Source organism: Trichomycterus rosablanca, chromosome 5 (assembly GCF_030014385.1).
Source record: "Trichomycterus rosablanca isolate fTriRos1 chromosome 5, fTriRos1.hap1, whole genome shotgun sequence".
NCBI lineage: Eukaryota > Metazoa > Chordata > Actinopteri > Siluriformes > Trichomycteridae > Trichomycterus > Trichomycterus rosablanca.
Window position 1 is genome coordinate 10790273 of NC_085992.1, and position 20610 is coordinate 10810882.

Below are 20610 nucleotides of genomic sequence, written 5' to 3' on the forward strand. Positions count from 1 at the left end.
ACGATCTATAGCCCAGCAAAGGGAAAATTGAAGGCCGGATATTGATTTGATGTCTTATTGTGCTCTCGTGTACCAGTTAATAACAGTTATTTTTTATTGTCAGTTCATCGCCGGGTCGGCGATGCATTTGGAGGGGGTGGAATGTAGCGAGTGGCCCTGTCGTTGGGGGCAGTGTTGAGTCCTGGTGAGAGTATAAAGCTAACGAGTAAAAAGTGATGGCGTATACCACGCTCTGTTGAGGGTAGTGGGTGAGACGCCGAGAGTACCAGGTATGTAGGCGGGAAATTTGATTTGGTTTTAATAGATTTGCTTGTTGTTACCGTTCGTGTGGAGCGATAACAAAGCGTTATTATTATTTACCTCGTAGGTACTTGGATGTGGTGGCCAGTTGTGGTGAACGTTTTCTACAGAGGTAATTTGTGGGATTTTGGCTGGTGATTTTATAGTTGAGAATGTTATTAGCCGTTAAACGGGTTATATGTATTTTCACAGTGTGTGTGCGTGACGCAACTAGCAGTGGATATACTTCATATTGCCTCGTGTTAATTTGGAGTGAAGTGAATACGACTGGGACTCGTTTGTTTTAGTGCACCAATGAACTGTAACATTAAAGGCATTTAAACAGCGATTAAGGTATGTGCTTGTAGTAGCATTATAACATTAAAATGTATTTGAGCATAGAGCATGAACGATAAAATATTCTTAACGTGTTTAGCTAGGCTCTAAAGTATTGTTTTGTGTTTTTGTTTGTTTATTGTAGAATGCTGGAGTGAATGTAGAGCGTCAGCCGCTGTTCTTTTCTGCCTGTTTTCTTTGTTTTATGTGTGTTTTCTTTTGTATTTTGTAATTTTTATACGTAGGTAACCACATTTTTAATGTGGTTCTTTTAAAATTGTACCAGTGTAAAGCCACTTCCAGAGGAGTAAGCGGCTCCAGTAATAGTCTTACCCCAGCCAGACTAGTTTTAAAGCGTGTGGGAATTGTTCACTATAATTACATTGAATGTCCAATTGTGTAGTGGTCTTGCAGTGTTGGACTTAAAGGTTGAAGTGTAATGGAATACTTTGTGATTGGAGTGTATGTTGGGTACTCGATATGGTTAGTAATAGTATAGCACACATTAATAGTTCTGGCTAGAGGTGGACTACTGGGGTTGCTTTTATACACTAAATTATTAATACTAATCCAAGTGGCGATCTTATTGTTTTTTAGTGTTATAATAAAGAACGTCATATTGATTTCTCTTTGTGACGGTGTATTTATTGGTTTGGACTGGAGTTCCCCTTATCTCCAGGTTTAAACTAAGGGGTGGCGTTGTCGGTTAATTTTATTTCTGGGATAGCCGTGCTACATCCATTTTCTATCAAAAAGCATGAAAAAAGTTAATTTAAATGAGAAAAAAAACACATTTGAATTTGGAGCTTATACTATACACAAATACATGTGATAATACATAACATCCTAAAACATAGTCAGCGAAAACATCCTTGAAAAGTACCCCTTAATGCACAACATTGCCCTGAGTCAACAAAAAGAAAAAACTCATTTCTAAACATGCAAAAAAAAAAAACTTCATAAAACTCGACAGGCGACTTCTTTACACCTTCACACACGTGCACATATTTTTTTATGTACAGTCCAAGTTATTTTAAATAAGATTAATAAAGCAAAAAATCGTATGTTTTTCTTATACCATGTGCTTCTGTGACCATGTGTCAGAAAAGGCAGTCCCACCTTAAAATGATACTTGATGGTGAATCTCAAACTTTATAAGATTGTTTTTTGATATTTTTTTGACCATTCTGGTTGGTTGCAATAATTAAAAAAAATGGGCACTAGACATGGCGCTTAAGAAAACTTTCTGTTGCCTGAGGGCAACGCTGTGCAGTAGAGGGTTAAATTCCCAGTGCAGTCCTCTTCAGAGGGAACTACTAGGGTGTTTGGAATTCACCTTCAGTGTGTAATGCACTGCACTGGACATGCTGCATTTCGCCTTAGGTCTAGTCTGCAACATGGATGTTGCCCTGTGATGTATTTCTTTTGCCAATTGTTTCCCGGTGGTGCCGGACGTACCGCGATCTTGATCAAACACTTCAGTGATTGACAGTTTCCACGCTGTTAGCCCCGCCCACTCCTGTCTCTTAGCTGCAGCAGCGATAAGAAACAATGGATGCTTCAGCAGAGGTAACGCATTAAAAATATCATACAACTGTTTGTTTTAGCGGTGTTTATTTTCTAGGTTATTTTGCGTTTTATTAATATGTAAAAAATACTAAATTTGCATTTTAAGGGTGTTTTTTTTTACTACTGGGAGAGCTAGCTCTGTTTGTTTTGCTTTGCACTACTCAGCTACCGTTATCTTCATTCCTACCTGTTTTCCGGTAAATCCCGCCTGTTTGGACGGGATTGGCTTGTTACGGAGCCTGAACGCGTTATCATGAACAAGCAGCCAATCGGTGTCAGGAGGCAGGAAACTATGAACTAATCGTAGATTTGGAAGCCATATTTGTCAAAATACAGGTAGGAAAAACACACTAAAGGACTATCCATGATTGCCTAACATCGCTGTTTTACTGAAAATAGTTTGGTAAAGATGTAAATATTTTATTGTACAGTTAATTCATTGTTTATAAAACTTAATTGCAGAATTTCCTTCTGCAGTTTATCGTCAAATACCGATCTAAAATTAACGCGCCCTTTTGTTGCCATAGCTACAGCAGTGTTAGCGTTGGCTGTATTAATGCGTATTTGTGCTAAATGTAAATGTATATTTAGTGTGTGATGTGAAAATAAAATTTAAATCCTGTTTGGTTTCACCCCCACTGAAATTTAATTTCCTCTCACGTTTAACCTTTAAAAAAAAAAAAAAAAAAGATTTGTTTAAACAATTTAACAAATGTAATTTTTTTTTCTATTTGTGAGTGTATTTACGGTAGGCATGCTATTCTAACACTTACGGTAATGTTATGAAAAGGTACATTACAGTTAACCTCACTACATGGGCGAGACGGTTACTTGTATGTTCTCCTTACTGTTTGTATGTTTTTTTTCAGTGAGTGGTGCTCTGTGATTCTGGTTTAAGAAGATGCCGGTGGGAATTTCAGCGATCAGGTGTTCATCATGGGCCCCGATGTGCCGCTTCTCAACGACTATAAGCAGGAGTTTTTCTGGAAGCGTTTCCCTCAGACCATACTGGGGGGGCCCAGGCTCAAGCTGGGCTTCTGCGCCCCCCCATACGTCTACATCCACCAGGTAGTACTCTTTTTCACCCCATGGCTACTGGGTGGCGTGGGCACACTGCTCTATCAGCTCCAGGTGATGGACGATGCCAGTGCGGGTATATTATCCGGAGCACTCATGCTGTTCTTTGGTGCCACTCTACAAACTCTGTCTCAGTGGGTTGCTCGGAAAACAGGGGCCGTCCAGAGACTTCCGGCAGCCCGTAATGTCATGGCTGACGAGGAAGAAGTGGAGTTCACACGTTGTGCAGGACCTGAAACCGTGCGCTTTATAGCACCAGGGAAGAGGTTTATGTGCAATGTAGTCTTGCACACTACCCTGGCTGGAGCGATGTGCGGCTTCGGGACGTGGTATCTGCTGCCTGGTCGGCTCAGTGCAGTTTTTGGAAATGCCAGTGCAGTGATTCCTGTGTTTGTGCTCAGTTGGCTTACGTTGTGCATCGGAGAATATTCACTCATCGTCAACACAGCAGCAGAAACGGCTACTTTCCAGCCACAGGATACATACGAGATCACGGCGCTCACCAGGCCGCTGTATATATTCGCATTCATCGCTGTGGACCTGGCACTCAGGTATAAAAAAAAAACTCCCATAATGCTTTGCAAAGAATTCTTGCTTTTATGTAGAATTTCACACACAAAATTAGATTTGTTTACAATAGTTACAGCAGTGATAATAATATATTATTACAATATGCTTGCAAGCTTGGCTATGAGGCAAAAAAATTCAACCTGACGCTTTAGCACTTTTGCAAATGATGAGTTTTAACAAAAAAATAGAATTGTAATGTGCCAAAAACATCCCCTGATTTACATCATCTCTAGGTTGTTGCCTCCTAATCTAGTCGTATCCTATTGCTTGATTTGTATTTTTGCTTCTACTGCTGCAGACCTCCAGTTCTGATCACGAGGGGCCATAACTAACAAGCTGACTGCTTCATTTTACTTGCACAAAGCAGATTCATATGGGGATCCATATCGCCCACTGAGAGTCACTCACCGATCCCATATCCCCCGTCTCTGTACAGGCATCATCAATCAGCCAGCAGAGGTCGCAATAGCAGCAGTTATGAGGAATCCTCACGGCCTCCTTTCCTCAGACCTCAGACCTCAGTAGTCGCCCGTCTGGCTGTCAGCAAAGCTGAGATTCAAACGTTAGAGCTTGAGATGTCAGCACTGGTGCTGTATCGCAGGCGAACAAATAAGTTGTGCAGATTTCAGATTTGACCTGCAGTCTGAACAAATTGACTCAAAAGTGCACCTTGACCTGCATCATGTTAAGGAAGTGTAATTCTTCTCAGGTGTGTTGGAGGGGGCGTAAGTGAACTGCAGGTGGCCAGTCAGGTGATACACTTGCTGTTTTTGGCGCTACCTGTGCTTTGGTCACTGGGCATGCTTTCTCCTCTGGATGCTCTGATTCTATGGATCATGGAACAAAGTTTGATTCATGCGCTCGGGGGCTCGGCTATGGCTACTAATCGCAGGTACACCACAGACACACATACATACTCACATAGTTACCTTTGGTATATTCAATAAAAATCATAAAGTTCATAAAATGTTTCTTTGGCAGATTGGTGCTGATGTTCCTGACGTCTGTGTGTGTCTGCATCTCCACATTCTTCATCCCTTCCTCCCTGGGGGTGGTCCTCTTCACTGTTGCTATGGGTTATCTCCTTAGTCAGGACCTTGCACAGATACCTGTGCTGTTACGTGGTAGGAAAGGTGACACACTCACTCCTTCACCCTCTCACTCTCTCAGTTTGGGCTGGTGGAGTCTCCCCCTCTCTGCCCTCCTCCTGTCGGCTGCTTTGACTGAAGCGGCTCTGCTCCATGGCCTCAGTCCTGTTGTGGGGCTCAACGTGAGCACGGTGGAGCTCTGGACGTCAGGAGATGTCGTCTCAGATCCTCAGGCTGTTATTGGTTGGATTCTTATCAGTCTCTTCATCATCACCCGGGTGTTGAGGGAGATTCAGGGAGCGTGTGTGTTTGGGGGGCTCATCCTGAACCCCCTCTTTCCAAAACGAGTCAGCAGTGTTCAGGCATTCAGGAGGAAAACCAGAGGATTGTGGGGTGCAGCACTTGTCCACCGAGCTCTTCTTAACCTGGGTGAGGAGATTCTGTTCTTTGTAGATGTTGACACTATATGACCAAATGTATATGGACACCTGTGCCTATAACAGCGTTTACTGTTCTGGGAAAGCTTTTCTACTCAATTTTTAAGTGTGTTTGTGGGGAATTGTGTCTATTTCAATCAATGTTCCAATTTATTCCAAAGATGTTTAATGGGGTAGCCCATTACAACACCAAATCAAAAACCACCAACCACCAACCATTAACACCAAAGCTAGAATCATGTAATTGCATAATCAGTTACATAATCATTGAATACACCCGTTAGCAATTAGTGTGTCCAAAATAGGTGAACGTTATAAGCAGGAGTGTCCACATACTTTCTCACATTTTGACCTGATTCTGTGTAAGAACACATTGCATAAACATTGTCTTCTGATCTTTTCCAGTGTGCCCATTAGCCATGATAGCGTACCTAGCCATGGACGTGTCTCTCCAGGAGCTACACACCGTTGCGCTTTCCGTCGGCTTCACACGAGCCTTCAGAATGGTACGTCTGTAACTACCATTAAAATGTGAAAAGCTTCTCTAGCTTTCTATTCTCTTTTCATTTTAGATTTCCTAATCTTTAACCTTAGATTTTGTGTGTTAGGCGTGGCAGAACTGTGAGGACAGTATCCTGCAGATGGTGGTGGTGGTAATTGTGAGATTGGCAGATGGAGGACGAGTTTTACAACAGTGGCACAATCTGGGCACCGGAGTGCAGCTTATAGTGGTGAGTTTAAGCACAAACACTGTCTGATTAATTAGCCTCCTGCTCAATATACTACATGGTAGTACAATATATAACCAAAAGTATGTGGACACCTGACCATGGCTATAACAGCCACATGGTGAAAAGGTCTTGAAATGCATTTATGCGAATTTGTGCCCATTTAGTCCAAAGAGAATTTTTGAGGACCAGTATCTGGTACCAGGACCTTACCAGCAGGTCCTACAGTGCATCCAACCAGTTCCATCTCTGACAATAAATAATGCACCTTGAGCCCAGCTTTCCACATGATCTTAGAGAAAACAGGATTTCTCACCATGACTGCAGATGACACTATCTGTTTGGGAGACACTTCAACCTTGTTTACAAAGTCCTTCGGGTCTTTATGCTGATCAGATCTGCTGCATTCAACATATGAACTACGAGGAACTACAATCAGCCCAACATTTAATAACATTTAATTTCTCACCCTCACATGCACCAGTGCTACAGAATAGGAAAAGGCATGCACATTTTTTGGGGGGGGCTTTTAATGTTTGGCTCATCAGTGTATGTATGTCAGTGGAAAAGGGTGTGGTGCAAGAGTGCAGTTGGGAATTAAACATGACTAAATTACAGTGAAAACAACACAAACTCATGGTGTTTAGTAAGAGACACTCATGTCCAATCCACCTGACCTTCCAAAGCATTTCAGCATGGGTACTAGTGTATGTAAATTGTAGATTTGAACTGTATTTTTAAGCTGACTGCACGTCTTTCTGAGAAAACCCCAAACTGTGTTAGCTAGATTGCTAACTAACTAATGTTAGCTCTGCAGACACCTTTCTAAACCAGACCACTGCGTTTTCTTTCAGGTGTCTCTGATGTTGGATCGCCTCTCTCAGTTTGTGTTGAAGCTAAAATTCGCCCTGATGGTGCTGATCACGTCGTGGACCGAGACGAAGCAGAGGCGCCAGTCGGCGGGTGCTCTGTTGGCTCTGAACGCGGCGCTGTGCCCCCTGTTAATGACCGTGGTGATGCTGGCAGCCCTGCTTTCTGCTCCTCTCCTGCCACTCTTTACACTACCTGTGTTCCTGGTCGGGTTTCCCAGGCCCCTGCGCTCCTGGCCTGGTACACCTGGCACTGCTTGTCCATGCCCAGATTCCATCTACTACCAGCAGCTCAGTGCCAGGCTGGCATCAGCGCTGAGGCAGGCGTTCGCAAATGGAGCAATGGGTAAGAGAATGTAAAAATGGATTTTTCTTCAGTCTAAATGATGTAAGAATAGTGAGGCCTGCTCGCTTTTCCTGAGTGCAGGACTCTGAACTATAGAAAGACGTTTGTGGTCCAGTGGGTAAAAATTCTGCTCTGATCTTTGTCGCCTGTGTGTTTCTCATTGATCGCAGGTTCTTATGCTCCTGGTTCTCATTTCCTGGGCCGGTTCCAGGATCGAGTGGTGTGGATAAGCGTGCTAGAGAAGGGCTACGGCTATTGCACAGTCAACATCAAGGTACGAGTTAGGAGCGGTTACCATACTTTCCAGACTCTCATGATGCGAAAGCAAAACTCTACCACTTATCGCTGAGCTAGAAAACAGTCTAATTTTTTCTGGAATTTTTCCCCCTTTATCTCCTGATTTAGTCATTTCCAATCCCTGATTGTGAATCCGCTGCCGTTTGCATAGCCCCCGATCTGAACTAGGAGAGCCAGACCACCACACACCCTCTCCGACACATGTCCAATCTGCAACTGCTTCTTATCACCTGCCAGTGTTGGGTTTCCACACAGCGAGACACGCAGAACTCCATGTAAACCCCCACAACACCTTCGCACAGGCATCCAGACCCTCATACCAGCCCCAGAGATCTCATATCAGAGTGGCTGCAGGAAGAGACCCCATTTGACTTTCAAACCCTTAAATAACCGCTGTGTTTGTGTGGACATCTGGCCAGGTCAGTGGCTCTGCTGAGATTTAAGCAGTGGTCTGCTAGCACATTAGACTACAATCCACATTATAGACTGACAGTATGGATGGTTTATTGACATGCAATTTTGTATGAATGTATTTCAGTGTAAAACAGGAATGCTCTGCAGCTTTGTCATGTGGACATTTTTTAATCTAAGGACACATTCTATCTTAATAAAAAGCTGTTGGATTGCAATCTATAATGCACACCAGCTCCCACCGTTTCACAGCTCACTAGTCGCCATGACTGATTTTTCCCACGATGTCAGGCTATATTTAAGGTGAAATTAAACAGTACATACTGTAGTTTTTATGCCTGATGGTAAATGTAAAATCACTTCCTTTGAATGTTTCTGTATTTTTTTTCCCTCAGGGTTTGGAGCTGCAGGAGACGTCGTGCCACACTGTTGAAGCCCGGCGAGTTGATGAGGTCTTCGAGACTGCATTCGATCGTCTGGAGCGTCCCGGACGTTTCCTCCACTTTCTGAACCCTCACTGGGGAAACGCTCTCACCCCCTGCACCCTGCTGCCCGTCACCATCTACTCGGACGCCCGCAACGTCTTGACTGGCATCATCGACTCGACAGATCACCTCCGCCAGCTTCGTTCAGATTTTCTGAAGACATTAGTGTGGATTCTGCTGCGTCATTCCATGCAAAACAGGACCTTCAGAGCAAAATCACACTCAATGCACAGTTCCCAGCATGCCGTGCAGCCCGAACCAGTCTCCGATGGTGCAAAACTGGGCGTGGTTTCACAAAGTCACTTTGATTCCTCATCTTCTCCACAGCTGAGGGGGCGGAGCAGCGTGTCCTCATTTTCCGACTGGTCAGACGAGGACGACCTGTTCGGGCCGGTTCCAGTACGGAAACCGGTTCGTAGGATGGTGCTGCGGACAGAGGAGGAGCACATGTCTCTGCCAGGTTCTGTAGAAATCCACACCCTTTATGAGAATTTAGCGCTGGCTTCTCTGCCTACGTTGCGGCCACTCGGGCTAGGGATCGGCCTTGATAAGGAAAAGGATGACGCCCTGCTCGTTAGCTCCGCCCCATTTGCAAGGTTTGATTCCACAAACCATCCAAACTTCTCCTCGCCTCATTCGGAAATGATTTCACCTCCAGCGTCCTGGTTTTCCGGCCCTTTTTCTGCTTCTAAGCTCCACCCACTCCGCTCCACCTTCCCAGATGAGTGGTTCCGGTTCTGTCTGGCTCAGCTAGTAATGGAGGGATTATGGGAAGGCGAGGAAAAGCAGAGTGTGTGTAGAGTGCTACAGGAGGACAGCACACTGATGGAGATGTACAGCCAGGTGGCGCTGTCCTGCGCCTTGGCATTAGGCATGGACCTGGCAGTGCCAAGTGCTAGCTTTGTTTTTAGAGTGTACTGCGGAGACGCAGCATGGCACGAAGGTCTCGAGTGGCTCCGAGAAAATAGCGAGCTGCATCAGCTCACGCTCAGGGCTTTTAGGTGAGCAACATCTCACACTCATATTGATCCATCAGATGAATCAGTACAGATGTCGGAAAACATTAGGTCCTGTCTAATCTACCTAATTTTAACCAAGTGCCATCAAGCTGCTAGTGTGATGCCAATATGTTAAGGTGTTGCTGTGTGTGTGTGTAGGTACAGTGTGAAGCTGCTGATAGACCAGGCGTCTCTGGGGCCAGTGGAGAGTATGGAGGAGTTATATTCCACACTGGATGATTATCATCAGCGCTGGTTTATTGGTGGAACATCAGAACGTGGTTGGCATGATGGAGTCCTGCAGGAGAAACCCTTCCTGTTCTCCCTCGGCCACGACCTCACCATGGTACAATCACTCCTACATACACACATGCACCTAATGACTAATAGAATTATTCACTGGTTGAACAGTGGTGGAGAAATGGACAAAAGGAAACCCTGCTCTGCTTGTGGTAATAAAGACACAAATGGCTGCGTCAGAGGGAAAGCAGGTCGGATTGGGATTCGACCTCTTGACACTGCAACAGTGGCTCCTACTGGAAGGATTGTTGAAAGACTGCTGTCTGGAAGAATCCAGTCGGCCAGAGTGCACAGAAAAACTAAGCATATACAAATTGGTTGCAAATAGATGTAAAAATCCCCCTCCACAAAAAAGCAACTTTACAGAATCCAGAACAGACAGACCAAAAACCCCTGATGAGCAAGCCAAGGGCAGTGACAGTGGCGTGGAAAAACTCCCTTAAAATTACAGGAAGAAACCTTGATAGGAACCAGACGGGAACAGATAATGAGCCATTTCCCACCACCATAATCCTTAAATCACCTTCCAAAAAAAGAGATTTTAAAAGACTTGCCAGAAACCTTAAAATAATTGTGTGTGTGTTTGTGTAGGGTTCCTATACAGGACGGGTGCTGTCTCTGCAGGACTGTTTGTTCCAGCTGGGTGCACTGAGTGAGGAGTGTGTTCGTGGTCAGTGGGCCAATCTGTCTTGGGAGTTGCTGTACGCCACCAACGACGACGAGGAGCGCTACAGCATCCAGGCCCATACAATACTGCTCAGGAATCTGACCGTACAGGCTGCAGAACCACCGCTAGGTTACCCTATCTACTCCTGCAGCCCTACACACCTTGCCTGCTTCTGACACACACACACAGCTCTGAGCGGTGGAATGAACCTGCACCACCTCAGCATGGGCTGGGAATTGATAATGGGAAATAATTTGTGATGCACATGGACAGATTTTTTGTAGCTGCACGTACAACACACCGTCTGACAGAACTGATAAACGAGTGTGTGCTTGTGCTATATCTAAACACACCTGAAACTGTACAACATCTAATGCACGTTTTAACACGCACACAACATACGCTGTTGTTATCGTAGTCATGATGCGTGCTGGAGTGTTGCAGCCTGTGTGAATGCCAACATCCCTGCAGCACTTTTTGTTACTGGATGTACCAAATAAATCAAATCAAAAAATGGTGCATTCCTGTAAAGTAACCTCAAACAAAGAAGCTGACAATATTTAGTACAATTATATTTTATTTTTCATTGCATCAACACTGTGAATCTTTAATCATTTTAGCAAAGCTGCAGCAAGACTAAAAGTTATCAGTAAATAACTGCTAATGAATTAATACTGTTTTGATATTTTATCATTTCACGTAAATTATTTAGCAGACTTTCATTCTGCGCAGAATCACATTCCTTATATACAGTGCAGGGAAGCTGTCCGTACCGCTCAGGTTTTTTAGCTGGTCTTGGTCTTTGGTTTGGTGAAGTACGCAACATCGGCATCCTAGGAACACCAAAACAAGAACAATCCGATTATTAAGAGCTGCACTTAATACATAGTTGAAGAGCAAAAAACACAATGAACTTCCCCTTTCCTGTAGTACAAAGCCAATGTCTCCAGATGTTGTTGCTGCTTTAAACAACAATACTATAGTGATGCCAGCCCGAATAAGATGCGTTAAAAACCCCCATGTTTTGGGAAATTAAGCTGAAGGAGGTTCCTGAAGATCTCGGTCTCAAGCTACAGAACCACTGCAAACACCTTTAGAATCCCTGTCAGTACAACCCCGCTTCCATCATGCACAAAAAAAGCAGCACACAAGATCTCACAGCCTGCTTTCTGACTAAAAAAACTAAAAAGCTACCAGAGCAGCCAGCGCTCACTTAAAGAGTTACAGGACGACCTACATGCAGCAGGAACAACAGTTACACAGAGAACAACCACCATCACTGGTTCTACACCCAACACGAAACTCCTCTGCTAAAAATAAAGAAATAAAAGAAACTTCAGCCAAGAAACCTAATCTGGATGTTTCAAGAAGACAGCGAGACGAAACATAAGACCGCAATCACTCAAGTCTGTTTTCTGAGGAGGAAAATATAGGTGCTGCATGGCCAAGTTCATCTCCACACTGAACATTTATGAGAATATATGTATATATATACCGAGGAGTTCAGAATCTCGGCGCTGGTGTGCTAGCGGAATATCCCGCTGCGCCACCTGTTATGAGAATATTTAAATTGTGATTTCATCATAGGGCCCATCCGAACTGTAATAATCTTACACTAAACTGTCACCAACGATTTTTGTAAAGAAATATTAACATTTACTGTGTTTTTAATGAACAATACAGATTAAATCTGCTTCTGAATCACAGAGAAATTACAGTGACAACATGGAGTGTTAGGGAAGCAGAGGAGAAGCGGTATACTACATGATGTTTTGTTTTCACAGAATAATGTTACACCACTTGCTCTCACCAGTCCAGCTTTGAAGTTCTGCACTCGCTTCCTGCCCAGCATGCTGGTCATGTACCAGGCGATGGTGGGTGTGTACTGCCACACGTAGAGGAAAAGAAGAAACGGCTGCTCAGCGATCCACATCTCCTTCACCCGATTGGACAATCCGGCCAGGATAAGACTTGCACAGCGTTCGGTGGGCATTTTATGAGTCTGATCACCGGCATTAGATACAGGCTTCAGAGAGAAAGAGACAGAAAGAGAGACACAAACAGTGAGAAACAACAATCACCAAACTGATTTGATCTTATTATAATAGCAGGCGATCAGGTGGTGCAGCTCCACAACTGCTGAGATCTCAAGTCCAAATCTCCGCAGTGCTATGGACCTGGCTCGAGTGTCCAAAATTGGCTGTGCAATTGGCTGAGGAAGTGAGGTTGACGGTGTCCTTGCTACTGCAGAATATGAATCTGGCTGGTCGGTAACTACACACAGGGCACATGATAGTCTGTGACTCTTCTCAGCCAGCATGAGGGGGTAGATGGGGTGATAATTGAGGGAACTGGAAAAATAAACTAAAACTTTGTAGACTGAATACACCCACTTTACAGAGCAAACAGAAACTTGCTGACCTTGTCAGTTTGTTCAGTGAAGGCATTCTGGACAATTTGGGACACAACGGGTCCAGGACAGATCATGCTGATGGTGATGTTTGGATGGTCAGTGAGCTCCGTCCTCAGAGAGTTGAAGAACCCCTGAAAATGAGAAACAAGGTGAAATTAACAATGTATTGTACTCGTGTATCATTTCAGCTTTGGCTCACGATCTCAAACCTGTATTGCGTGTTTGCTGGCTGCGTATCCAGTACACAGTGGTGCCCCCGCCAGACCCGCAATGCTGCTGACGTTTGCTATTATCCCTTCACTGTGTTGGATCATGTGACGCAGGACATGCTGGGTGACAGAGACGGTACCCAGATAGTTAAGCTCCATCAGACCGCGGTAGACTTCAACGTCAGTGTCAACACAGAGAGACCGCTGACTCCGCCCACCATTATTCACCAGCACATCTATCTGTGAAACAGAAACGCAAGAGTTTAAAGCTATGTGGTGCTTTCAACCTGGCTGGACATCTAACAGGCAACATTGGATCTCTGCAGAAATGCAACCTCTGCTGGCTGGTTGTGGCACGTATTTGTGTGATGGGTCCAGTTTGAGAATCCAATGCTGGCATGTGAATGGAATCACAATCAAAAATAGAAAACCACTATAATGGCCAAAATCCCTGAATAGATGCAAACTTTCGGTCTGTCATCAAATGTAAGGTTCACATACTTTTTCCAGCTAAGATTCGATATGAGGATCGCATGATGAATAGAGTGAAGCTGGTACAAAGTGTGTGTGTATGTGTCTGGGTTAGTATCACTTGGATTGAGGTCAGATGATCTGAGGAAGTCATGGGCTCATTCTTTAGGGTTTAAATTTTGTCCTGCATCTCTGAATGACATAGACAATCAGAGACAGTGTCACCTTGCTGAAGTGTTGCAGAACTGCTTCAAGTTTTTCTCGGTGAGTGGATCGATCCAGAAGATCCAGTGGAAGAACTAGAATATCCTTCTCCTCTACAGTAGAATGTTCTACAGAAGAAAGACGAGAGATGAATCAGAAGTGGGTTTGTGGATACTTGGGGCAGGTCAAACGTCTACATACGTTTAGTTGGTAAGGAACATCATATAAAGTAAGAAATTCCATGGTATTTCTGGGATTTTTTTCTGTGATAAGACTGTAATACACGTGTTACTCTCCAAAAGATGTGATGAATTTAGTTGCTAGGCTAACAATACTGTAGCTGACTACATGTGGTGATTCCTTGTTGTCCATATAGAGGGCTAGAGGACTGGGATGTTTGCTCTTAGATGTTGATGTACTGGATTAGGACACGAAATGATTGTAGCTGTGTGTTTTACCTAAACACTTCCTCTTGACCCGCGCCAGCTCATTCTCTCTGCGTGCAGACAGCACAAGTCGTGCTCCAACTGCGGCTAGCTGGTACGCCAACTCCTCACCGATCCCACTCGATGCTCCGGTGATCCACACCACCTTCCCCCTCAGTGCCACCTCTACAGAAACACAGGAGAGAAAAGGGTGGATGAGGGAACTGACAGTAGAGAACAATAATTAGTGAAAACAATAATCTCTTAGAAAATCGAAATCAGAATTTTGGATAGATTGGGTGGATGATACATTGAAGTTAGGGCACAAAAAAAGTGTCAAAGGTAGAGGTGAAGATGTTTCCTCCAAAGGTAGAGGTGAACATGTTTCCTCCAAAGGTAGAGGTGAACATGTTTCCTCCACTGACTCATTCATGTTTTCATGAAAGTTCAGCTGGTGTTGTCTTGCTTATATCAGCTACACTTACCAATTTTCCAAATGAAAAAAGAAAATAAATAATGTAGCAGTTTAGAGAAGCAAGATATTTGGTAAGCTGCTATAATCTTAATTATTCAACCTTTACAAAATATTGGTGATCATAAAACCTACTGCTAGTCTTAGCTTTCTAAGCTGTGATGTGTTACATAACCAGCCAGAGATTCAAGTGTTGAGGGTGTGTTGCAACACCAGTGAAAGTGTTGTCTGGAAGTTCCAAGTAGAAGTTTGAGTAAAATTAAAGTAGAATTAGAGCAGAACTTGTTCAGCATAAAGTTTTAAAAAGAGTTTGAGTAGAATTAACTGATTTGATTCAGCATTAGCCTAAAATTATGTAAAAATAGTGTGAATAAACAATTAAACTGGTTTAGTGTCGAATTAAAATAGAATTACCTGGTTTTGTACCAAGTGCATGAGCCCACAACAGGGTAAGATCAGCATCAGCAGTGATGAAGCGGAGGAGCTGCACTATCAGATACACTGCAATACACACCAACACTATGCAGCCTACACACACCTCCATACCCACTCTATAGATCTGCAGGTTCTTCTAAAAAAATTAGCATATTGTGATAAAGTTAATTATTTTCCATAATGTAATGATAAAAATTAAACTTTCATATATTTTAGATTCATTGCACACCAACTGAAATATTTCAGGTCTTTTATTGTTTTAATACTGATGATTTTGGCATACAGCTCATGAAAACCCAAAATTCCTATCTCAAAAAATTAGCATATTTCATCCGACCAATAAAAGAAAAGTGTTTTTAATACAAAAAAAGTCAACCTTCAAATAATTATGTTCAGTTATGCACTCAATACTTGGTCGGGAATCCTTTTGCAGAAATGACTGCTTCAATGCGGCGTGGCATGGAGGCAATCAGCCTGTGGCACTGCTGAGGTGTTATGGAGGCCCAGGATGCTTCGATAGCGGCCTTAAGCTCATCCAGAGTGTTGGGTCTTGTGTCTCTCAACTTTCTCTTCACAATATCCCACAGATTCTCTATGGGGTTCAGGTCAGGAGAGTTGGCAGGCCAATTGAGCACAGTAATACCATGGTCAGTGAACCATTCACCAGTGGTTTTGGCACTGTGAGCAGGTGCCAGGTCGTGCTGAAAAATGAAATCTTCATCTCCATAAAGCTTTTTAGCAGATGGAAGCATGAAGTGCTCCAAAATCTCCTGATAGCTAGCTGCATTGACCCTGCCCTTGATAAAACACAGTGGACCAACACCAGCAGCTGACATGGCACCCCAGACCATCACTGACTCTGGGTACTTGACACTGGACTTCAGGCATTTTGGCATTTCCTTCTCCCCAGTCTTCCTCCAGACTCTGGCACCTTGATTTCCGAATGACATGCAAAATTTGCTTTCATCCGAAAACAGTACTTTGGACCACTGAGCAACAGTCCAGTGCTGCTTCTCTGTAGCCCAGGTCAGGCGCTTCTGCCACTGTTTCTGGTTCAAAAGTGGCTTGACCTGGGGAATGCAGCACCTGTAGCCCATTTCCTGCACACGCCTGTGCACGGTGGCTCTGGATGTTTCTACTCCAGACTCAGTCCACTGCTTCCGCAGGTCCCCCAAGGTCTGGAATCGGCCCTTCTCCACAATCTTCCTCAGGGTCCAGTCACCTCTTCTCGTTGTGCAGCGTTTTCTGCCACACTTTTTCCTTCCCACAGACTTCCCACTGAGGTGCCTTGATACAGCACTCTGGGAACAGCCTATTCGTTCAGAAATTTCTTTCTGTGTCTTACCCTCTTGCTTGAGGGTGTCAATGATGGCCTTCTGGACAGCAGTCAGGTCGGCAGTCTTACCCATGATTGCAGTTTTGAGTAATGAACCAGGCTGGGAGTTTTTAAAAGCCTCAGGAATCTTTTGCAGGTGTTTAGAGTTAATTCGTTGATTCAGATGATTAGGTTAATAGCTCGTTTAGAGAACCTTTTCATGATATGCTAATTTTTTGAGATAGGAATTTTGGGTTTTCATGAGCTGTATGCCAAAATCATCAGTATTAAAACAATAAAAGACCTGAAATATTTCAGTTGGTGTGCAATGAATCTAAAATATATGAAAGTTTAATTTTTATCATTACATTATGGAAAATAATGAACTATATCACAATATGCTAATTTTTGAGAAGGACCTGTATATACCACTGTGTAAACCTGTATAACCGGTCCAACTCTGTACACCACTAGACAACCCTTAATAACTTTATAATATGCTATAAAACACGATACACACCCCTACGCAACTCAATACACCGCTAGACAACCCTATATAACTATAATACGCAATATAACTCTAAACAACACTATACTAGCGCATATAACTGTTTATAACTAATATTAATCAGTGTAGCTGAATATAAGCGATTCAGGTACAGAATAGCATTCAGAGAATCAATAATAAATAACTGAAATTAAACCGTTATTACACAACAGATCTCCTCCCAGTGTTCAGTCACAGTTTTGTAAAACTGCAACAATCCTCTCATGGAGCTCATATTTCAAAATAAAAGATCTAATGACGCCTGTTTTAAAGAAACTCTGAACATAATACAGGGTCCCTAAAGTCTGGACACAAAATGCATATTTTTAATCAATTTCAATACCTTTTTCAACAACATTTATTTCATTAGAATATTAATCAATAACATCTTCAATGTGTTTTCCACTATTTGTGATGCAATATGTATGTATGTGTATTTTAGTAAACATATAGTTAGTTATAGTTAGTGATATTTCTTATGTGTCCAGACTTTAGGGACACCCTGTAGAATTCTTTTTCCTAGTACTATTATTATCAATATTATTATTGCTGTAGTATTATTATTACTATAATTATCATCATTATTATTGCTGTAGTATTATTATTACTATAATTATCATCATTATTATTGCTGTAGTATTATTATTACTATTATTATCATCATTATTATTGCTGTAGTATTATTATTACTATTATTATCATCATTATTATTGCTGTAGTATTATTATTACTATAATTATCATCATTATTATTGCTGTAGTATTATTATTACTATAATTATCATCATTATTATTGCTGTAGTATTATTATTACTATAATTATCATCATTATTATTGCTGTAGTATTATTATTACTATTATTAACATCATTATTATTGCTGTAGTATTATTATTACTATAATTATCATCATTATTATTGCTGTAGTATTATTATTACTATTATTAACATCATTATTATTGCTGTAGTATTATTATTACTATAATTATCATCATTATTATTGCTGTAGTATTATTATTACTATAATTATCATCATTATTATTGCTGTAGTATTATTATTACTATAATTATCATCATTATTATTGCTGTAGTATTATTATTACTATTATTATCATCATTATTATTGCTGTAGTATTATTATTACTATTATTATCATCATTATTATTGCTGTAGTATTATTATTACTATTATTAGCATCATCATTATTGCTGTAGTATTATTATTACTATTATTATCCTCATCATTATTGCTGTAGTATTATTATTACTATTATTAGCATCATCATTATTGCTGTAGTATTATTACTATTATTAGCATCATCATTATTGCTGTAGTATTATTATTACTATTATTATCAATATTATTATTGCTGTAATATTATTATTACTATTATCATCATCATTATTATTGCTGTAGTATTATTATTACTATTATTATCATCATCATCATCATTATTGCTGTAGTATTATTATTACTATTATTATCATTATTATTATTGCTGTAGTATTATTATTACTATTATTATCATCATTATTATTGCTGTAGTATTATTATTACTATTATTAGCATCATCATTATTGCTGTAGTATTATTATTACTATTATTATCATCATCATTATTGCTGTAGTATTATTATTACTATTATTAGCATCATTATTATTGCTGTAGTATTATTATTACTATTATTAACATCATTATTATTGCTGTAGTATTATTATTACTATTAACATCATTATTATTGCTGTAGTATTATTACTATTATTAGCATCATCATTATTGCTGTAGTATTATTATTACTATTATTATCCTCATCATTATTGCTGTAGTATTATTATTACTATTATTAGCATCATCATTATTGCTGTAGTATTATTATTACTATTATTAGCATCATCATGATTGCTGTAGTATTATTATTACTATTATTATCATCATTATTATTGCTGTAGTATTATTATTACTATTATTATCATCATTATTATTGCTGTAGTATTATTATTACTATTATTATCAATATTATTATTGCTGTAGTATTATTATTACTATTATTATCATCATTATTATTGCTGTAGTATTATTATTACTATTATTAGCATCATCATTATTGCTGTAGTATTATTATTACTATTATTATCCTCATCATTATTGCTGTAGTATTATTATTACTATTATTAGCATCATCATTATTGCTGTAGTATTATTACTATTATTAGCATCATCATTATTGCTGTAGTATTATTATTACTATTATTATCAATATTATTATTGCTGTAATATTATTATTACTATTATCATCATCATTATTATTGCTGTAGTATTATTATTACTATTATTAACATCATTATTATTGCTGTAGTATTATTATTACTATTATTAGCATCATCATTATTGCTGTAGTATTATTATTACTATTATTATCCTCATCATTATTGCTGTAGTATTATTATTACTATTATTAGCATCATCATTATTGCTGTAGTATTATTATTACTATTATTAGCATCCTCATTATTGCTGTAGTATTATTATTACTATTATTATCATCATTATTATTGCTGTAGTATTATTATTACCATTATTATCATCATTATTATTGCTGTAGTATTATTATTACTATTATTAGCATCATCATTATTGCTGTAGTATTATTATTACTATTATTATCCTCATCATTATTGTTGAATAACAGAAGTTATTTACAATAATCTTTATTGTTTAAAGTGCAGGACTGAAAACAAACTTCAAATTCTGGTTTGTGTTTCTGAGTTTCTGAGTACTTTTCTAACAACATGGCAAAAATGGGTCAGTATACAGACAGCAGCCATAAAACTTGGTAATATTATCTTGACACTCTTTCTTTTACCTCAACTAGCTCATTTTATTTTTATAAACAAGCTTCTTCTAAGACTCCAGGTTTTCACTCTACTTGACAGATATGGTAAAGATCAACCACATTTGTTGGTTTTATGGCATTGATTAGATTTTTCAGGACAGTTCACAGAACAGAGTTAAGTTCAAAACATTGGAAAACCATTCCAAGCACTTCATTCGTTCCAAAACCAGTTCTAATGTGTGTGTGTGTGTGTGTGTGTGTGTGTGTGTGTGTGTTTTGTTGTCTTGCTAAAACATCCAGTTGCCTCTTTGAGACTTTGAGATAACCTTCCTTCATTATTCCATGGCAAAACAGCACCAGAGCTTAATACTACCACCACTATGCTTCACAGCAGGTACACTGTTGTCAGGGTTAAATGCTTCAACTTTTTTCCTCCAAACATCCATCTGACTGGATCATCGTCTGACTGCAAAATCCTTCTTCTTTTTGCTTCTGTCTTGTGAAAAAGCCTCTAAGCCAATGTTGATGTACATAGGCTTGACTGTGTATTCCAGCACCTTTAGGTTCATGTCAGGGTTTTTTTTTAGATCTTCCTTCAGATCTGTTTTATGTTCATGCTTGTGGGTAGAATTAGAATTAGCATAATCATTGGATACTGGATAGCAACGCTGTGATTCAAACCCATCACCAACCGAATTCTATGATCAGCTCATTTTTTATCTGTACAGAGTTTCCGAGACTTCGCCATCACTGTAATGCTGGTGGCTTTATTCACATGGACACGGTGAATTATTATTATTATTATTATCACATAATTCAGTCAGAGATGAAG

General features: G+C 40.5%; 2 protein-coding genes and 1 long non-coding RNA gene across 5 annotated transcripts; 2 read left to right on the plus strand and 1 right to left on the minus strand.

Moving 5' to 3' along the window:
* The first annotated feature begins 56 nt into the window (after nucleotides 1-56).
* LOC134314304 (uncharacterized) lies at nucleotides 57-1238 on the plus strand. Its single transcript, XR_010012361.1, has 3 exons — nucleotides 57-412; nucleotides 493-633; nucleotides 761-1238. It is a non-coding gene; the product is annotated as an uncharacterized LOC134314304 (long non-coding RNA).
* Nucleotides 1239-2145: 907 nt separating this feature from the next.
* Nucleotides 2146-11023, plus strand: pcnx4 (pecanex 4). Of its 2 annotated transcripts, none has more exons than XM_062995688.1 (11): nucleotides 2146-2184; nucleotides 3054-3812; nucleotides 4541-4723; nucleotides 4813-5348; nucleotides 5762-5862; nucleotides 5965-6087; nucleotides 6939-7299; nucleotides 7470-7573; nucleotides 8403-9493; nucleotides 9650-9836; nucleotides 10382-11023. In XM_062995688.1, the coding sequence occupies exons 2-11, from the start codon at nucleotides 3121-3123 to the stop codon at nucleotides 10631-10633; spliced, it is 3630 nt and encodes a 1209-aa protein (XP_062851758.1). In that variant the 5' UTR covers nucleotides 2146-2184; nucleotides 3054-3120; the 3' UTR covers nucleotides 10634-11023. The 2 variants fall into 2 exon arrangements, with proteins under 2 accessions (XP_062851758.1, XP_062851757.1); XM_062995687.1 differs by lacking the exon at nucleotides 2146-2184 and adding an exon at nucleotides 2408-2520.
* Nucleotides 11017-17163, minus strand: dhrs7 (dehydrogenase/reductase (SDR family) member 7). Of its 2 annotated transcripts, none has more exons than XM_062995690.1 (8): nucleotides 17115-17163; nucleotides 15066-15222; nucleotides 14213-14365; nucleotides 13776-13882; nucleotides 13080-13319; nucleotides 12879-13001; nucleotides 12268-12483; nucleotides 11017-11290 (listed from the first exon to the last, which is right to left on the minus strand). In XM_062995690.1, exons 2-8 carry the CDS (start codon nucleotides 15193-15195, stop codon nucleotides 11243-11245), a joined length of 1017 nt encoding a protein of 338 aa, XP_062851760.1. In that variant the 5' UTR covers nucleotides 15196-15222; nucleotides 17115-17163; the 3' UTR covers nucleotides 11017-11242. The 2 variants fall into 2 exon arrangements, with proteins under 2 accessions (XP_062851760.1, XP_062851761.1); XM_062995691.1 differs by lacking the exon at nucleotides 17115-17163 and adding an exon at nucleotides 16922-16930.
* Nucleotides 17164-20610: the final 3447 nt, after the last annotated feature.

Excerpts from the sequence above, each read along its gene's own strand:
- pcnx4 (XM_062995688.1), top strand. The coding sequence starts at position 3,121 with ATGGGCCCCGATGTGCCGCTTCTCAACGACTATAAGCAGGAGTTTTTC. Across the intron at positions 3,813-4,540 it reads GCTGTGGACCTGGCACTCAG|GTGTGTTGGAGGGGGCGTAA; the intron begins GTATAAAAAAAA and ends AATTCTTCTCAG. Across the intron at positions 5,863-5,964 it reads TCACACGAGCCTTCAGAATG|GCGTGGCAGAACTGTGAGGA; the intron begins GTACGTCTGTAA and ends TTTGTGTGTTAG.
- dhrs7 (XM_062995690.1), bottom strand. The coding sequence starts at position 15,195 with ATGGAGGTGTGTGTAGGCTGCATAGTGTTGGTGTGTATTGCAGTGTAT. Across the intron at positions 13,002-13,079 it reads CCAGCAAACACGCAATACAG|GGGTTCTTCAACTCTCTGAG; the intron begins GTTTGAGATCGT and ends TCTCATTTTCAG. Across the intron at positions 12,484-12,878 it reads TCACTGAACAAACTGACAAG|CCTGTATCTAATGCCGGTGA; the intron begins GTCAGCAAGTTT and ends TTCTCTCTGAAG.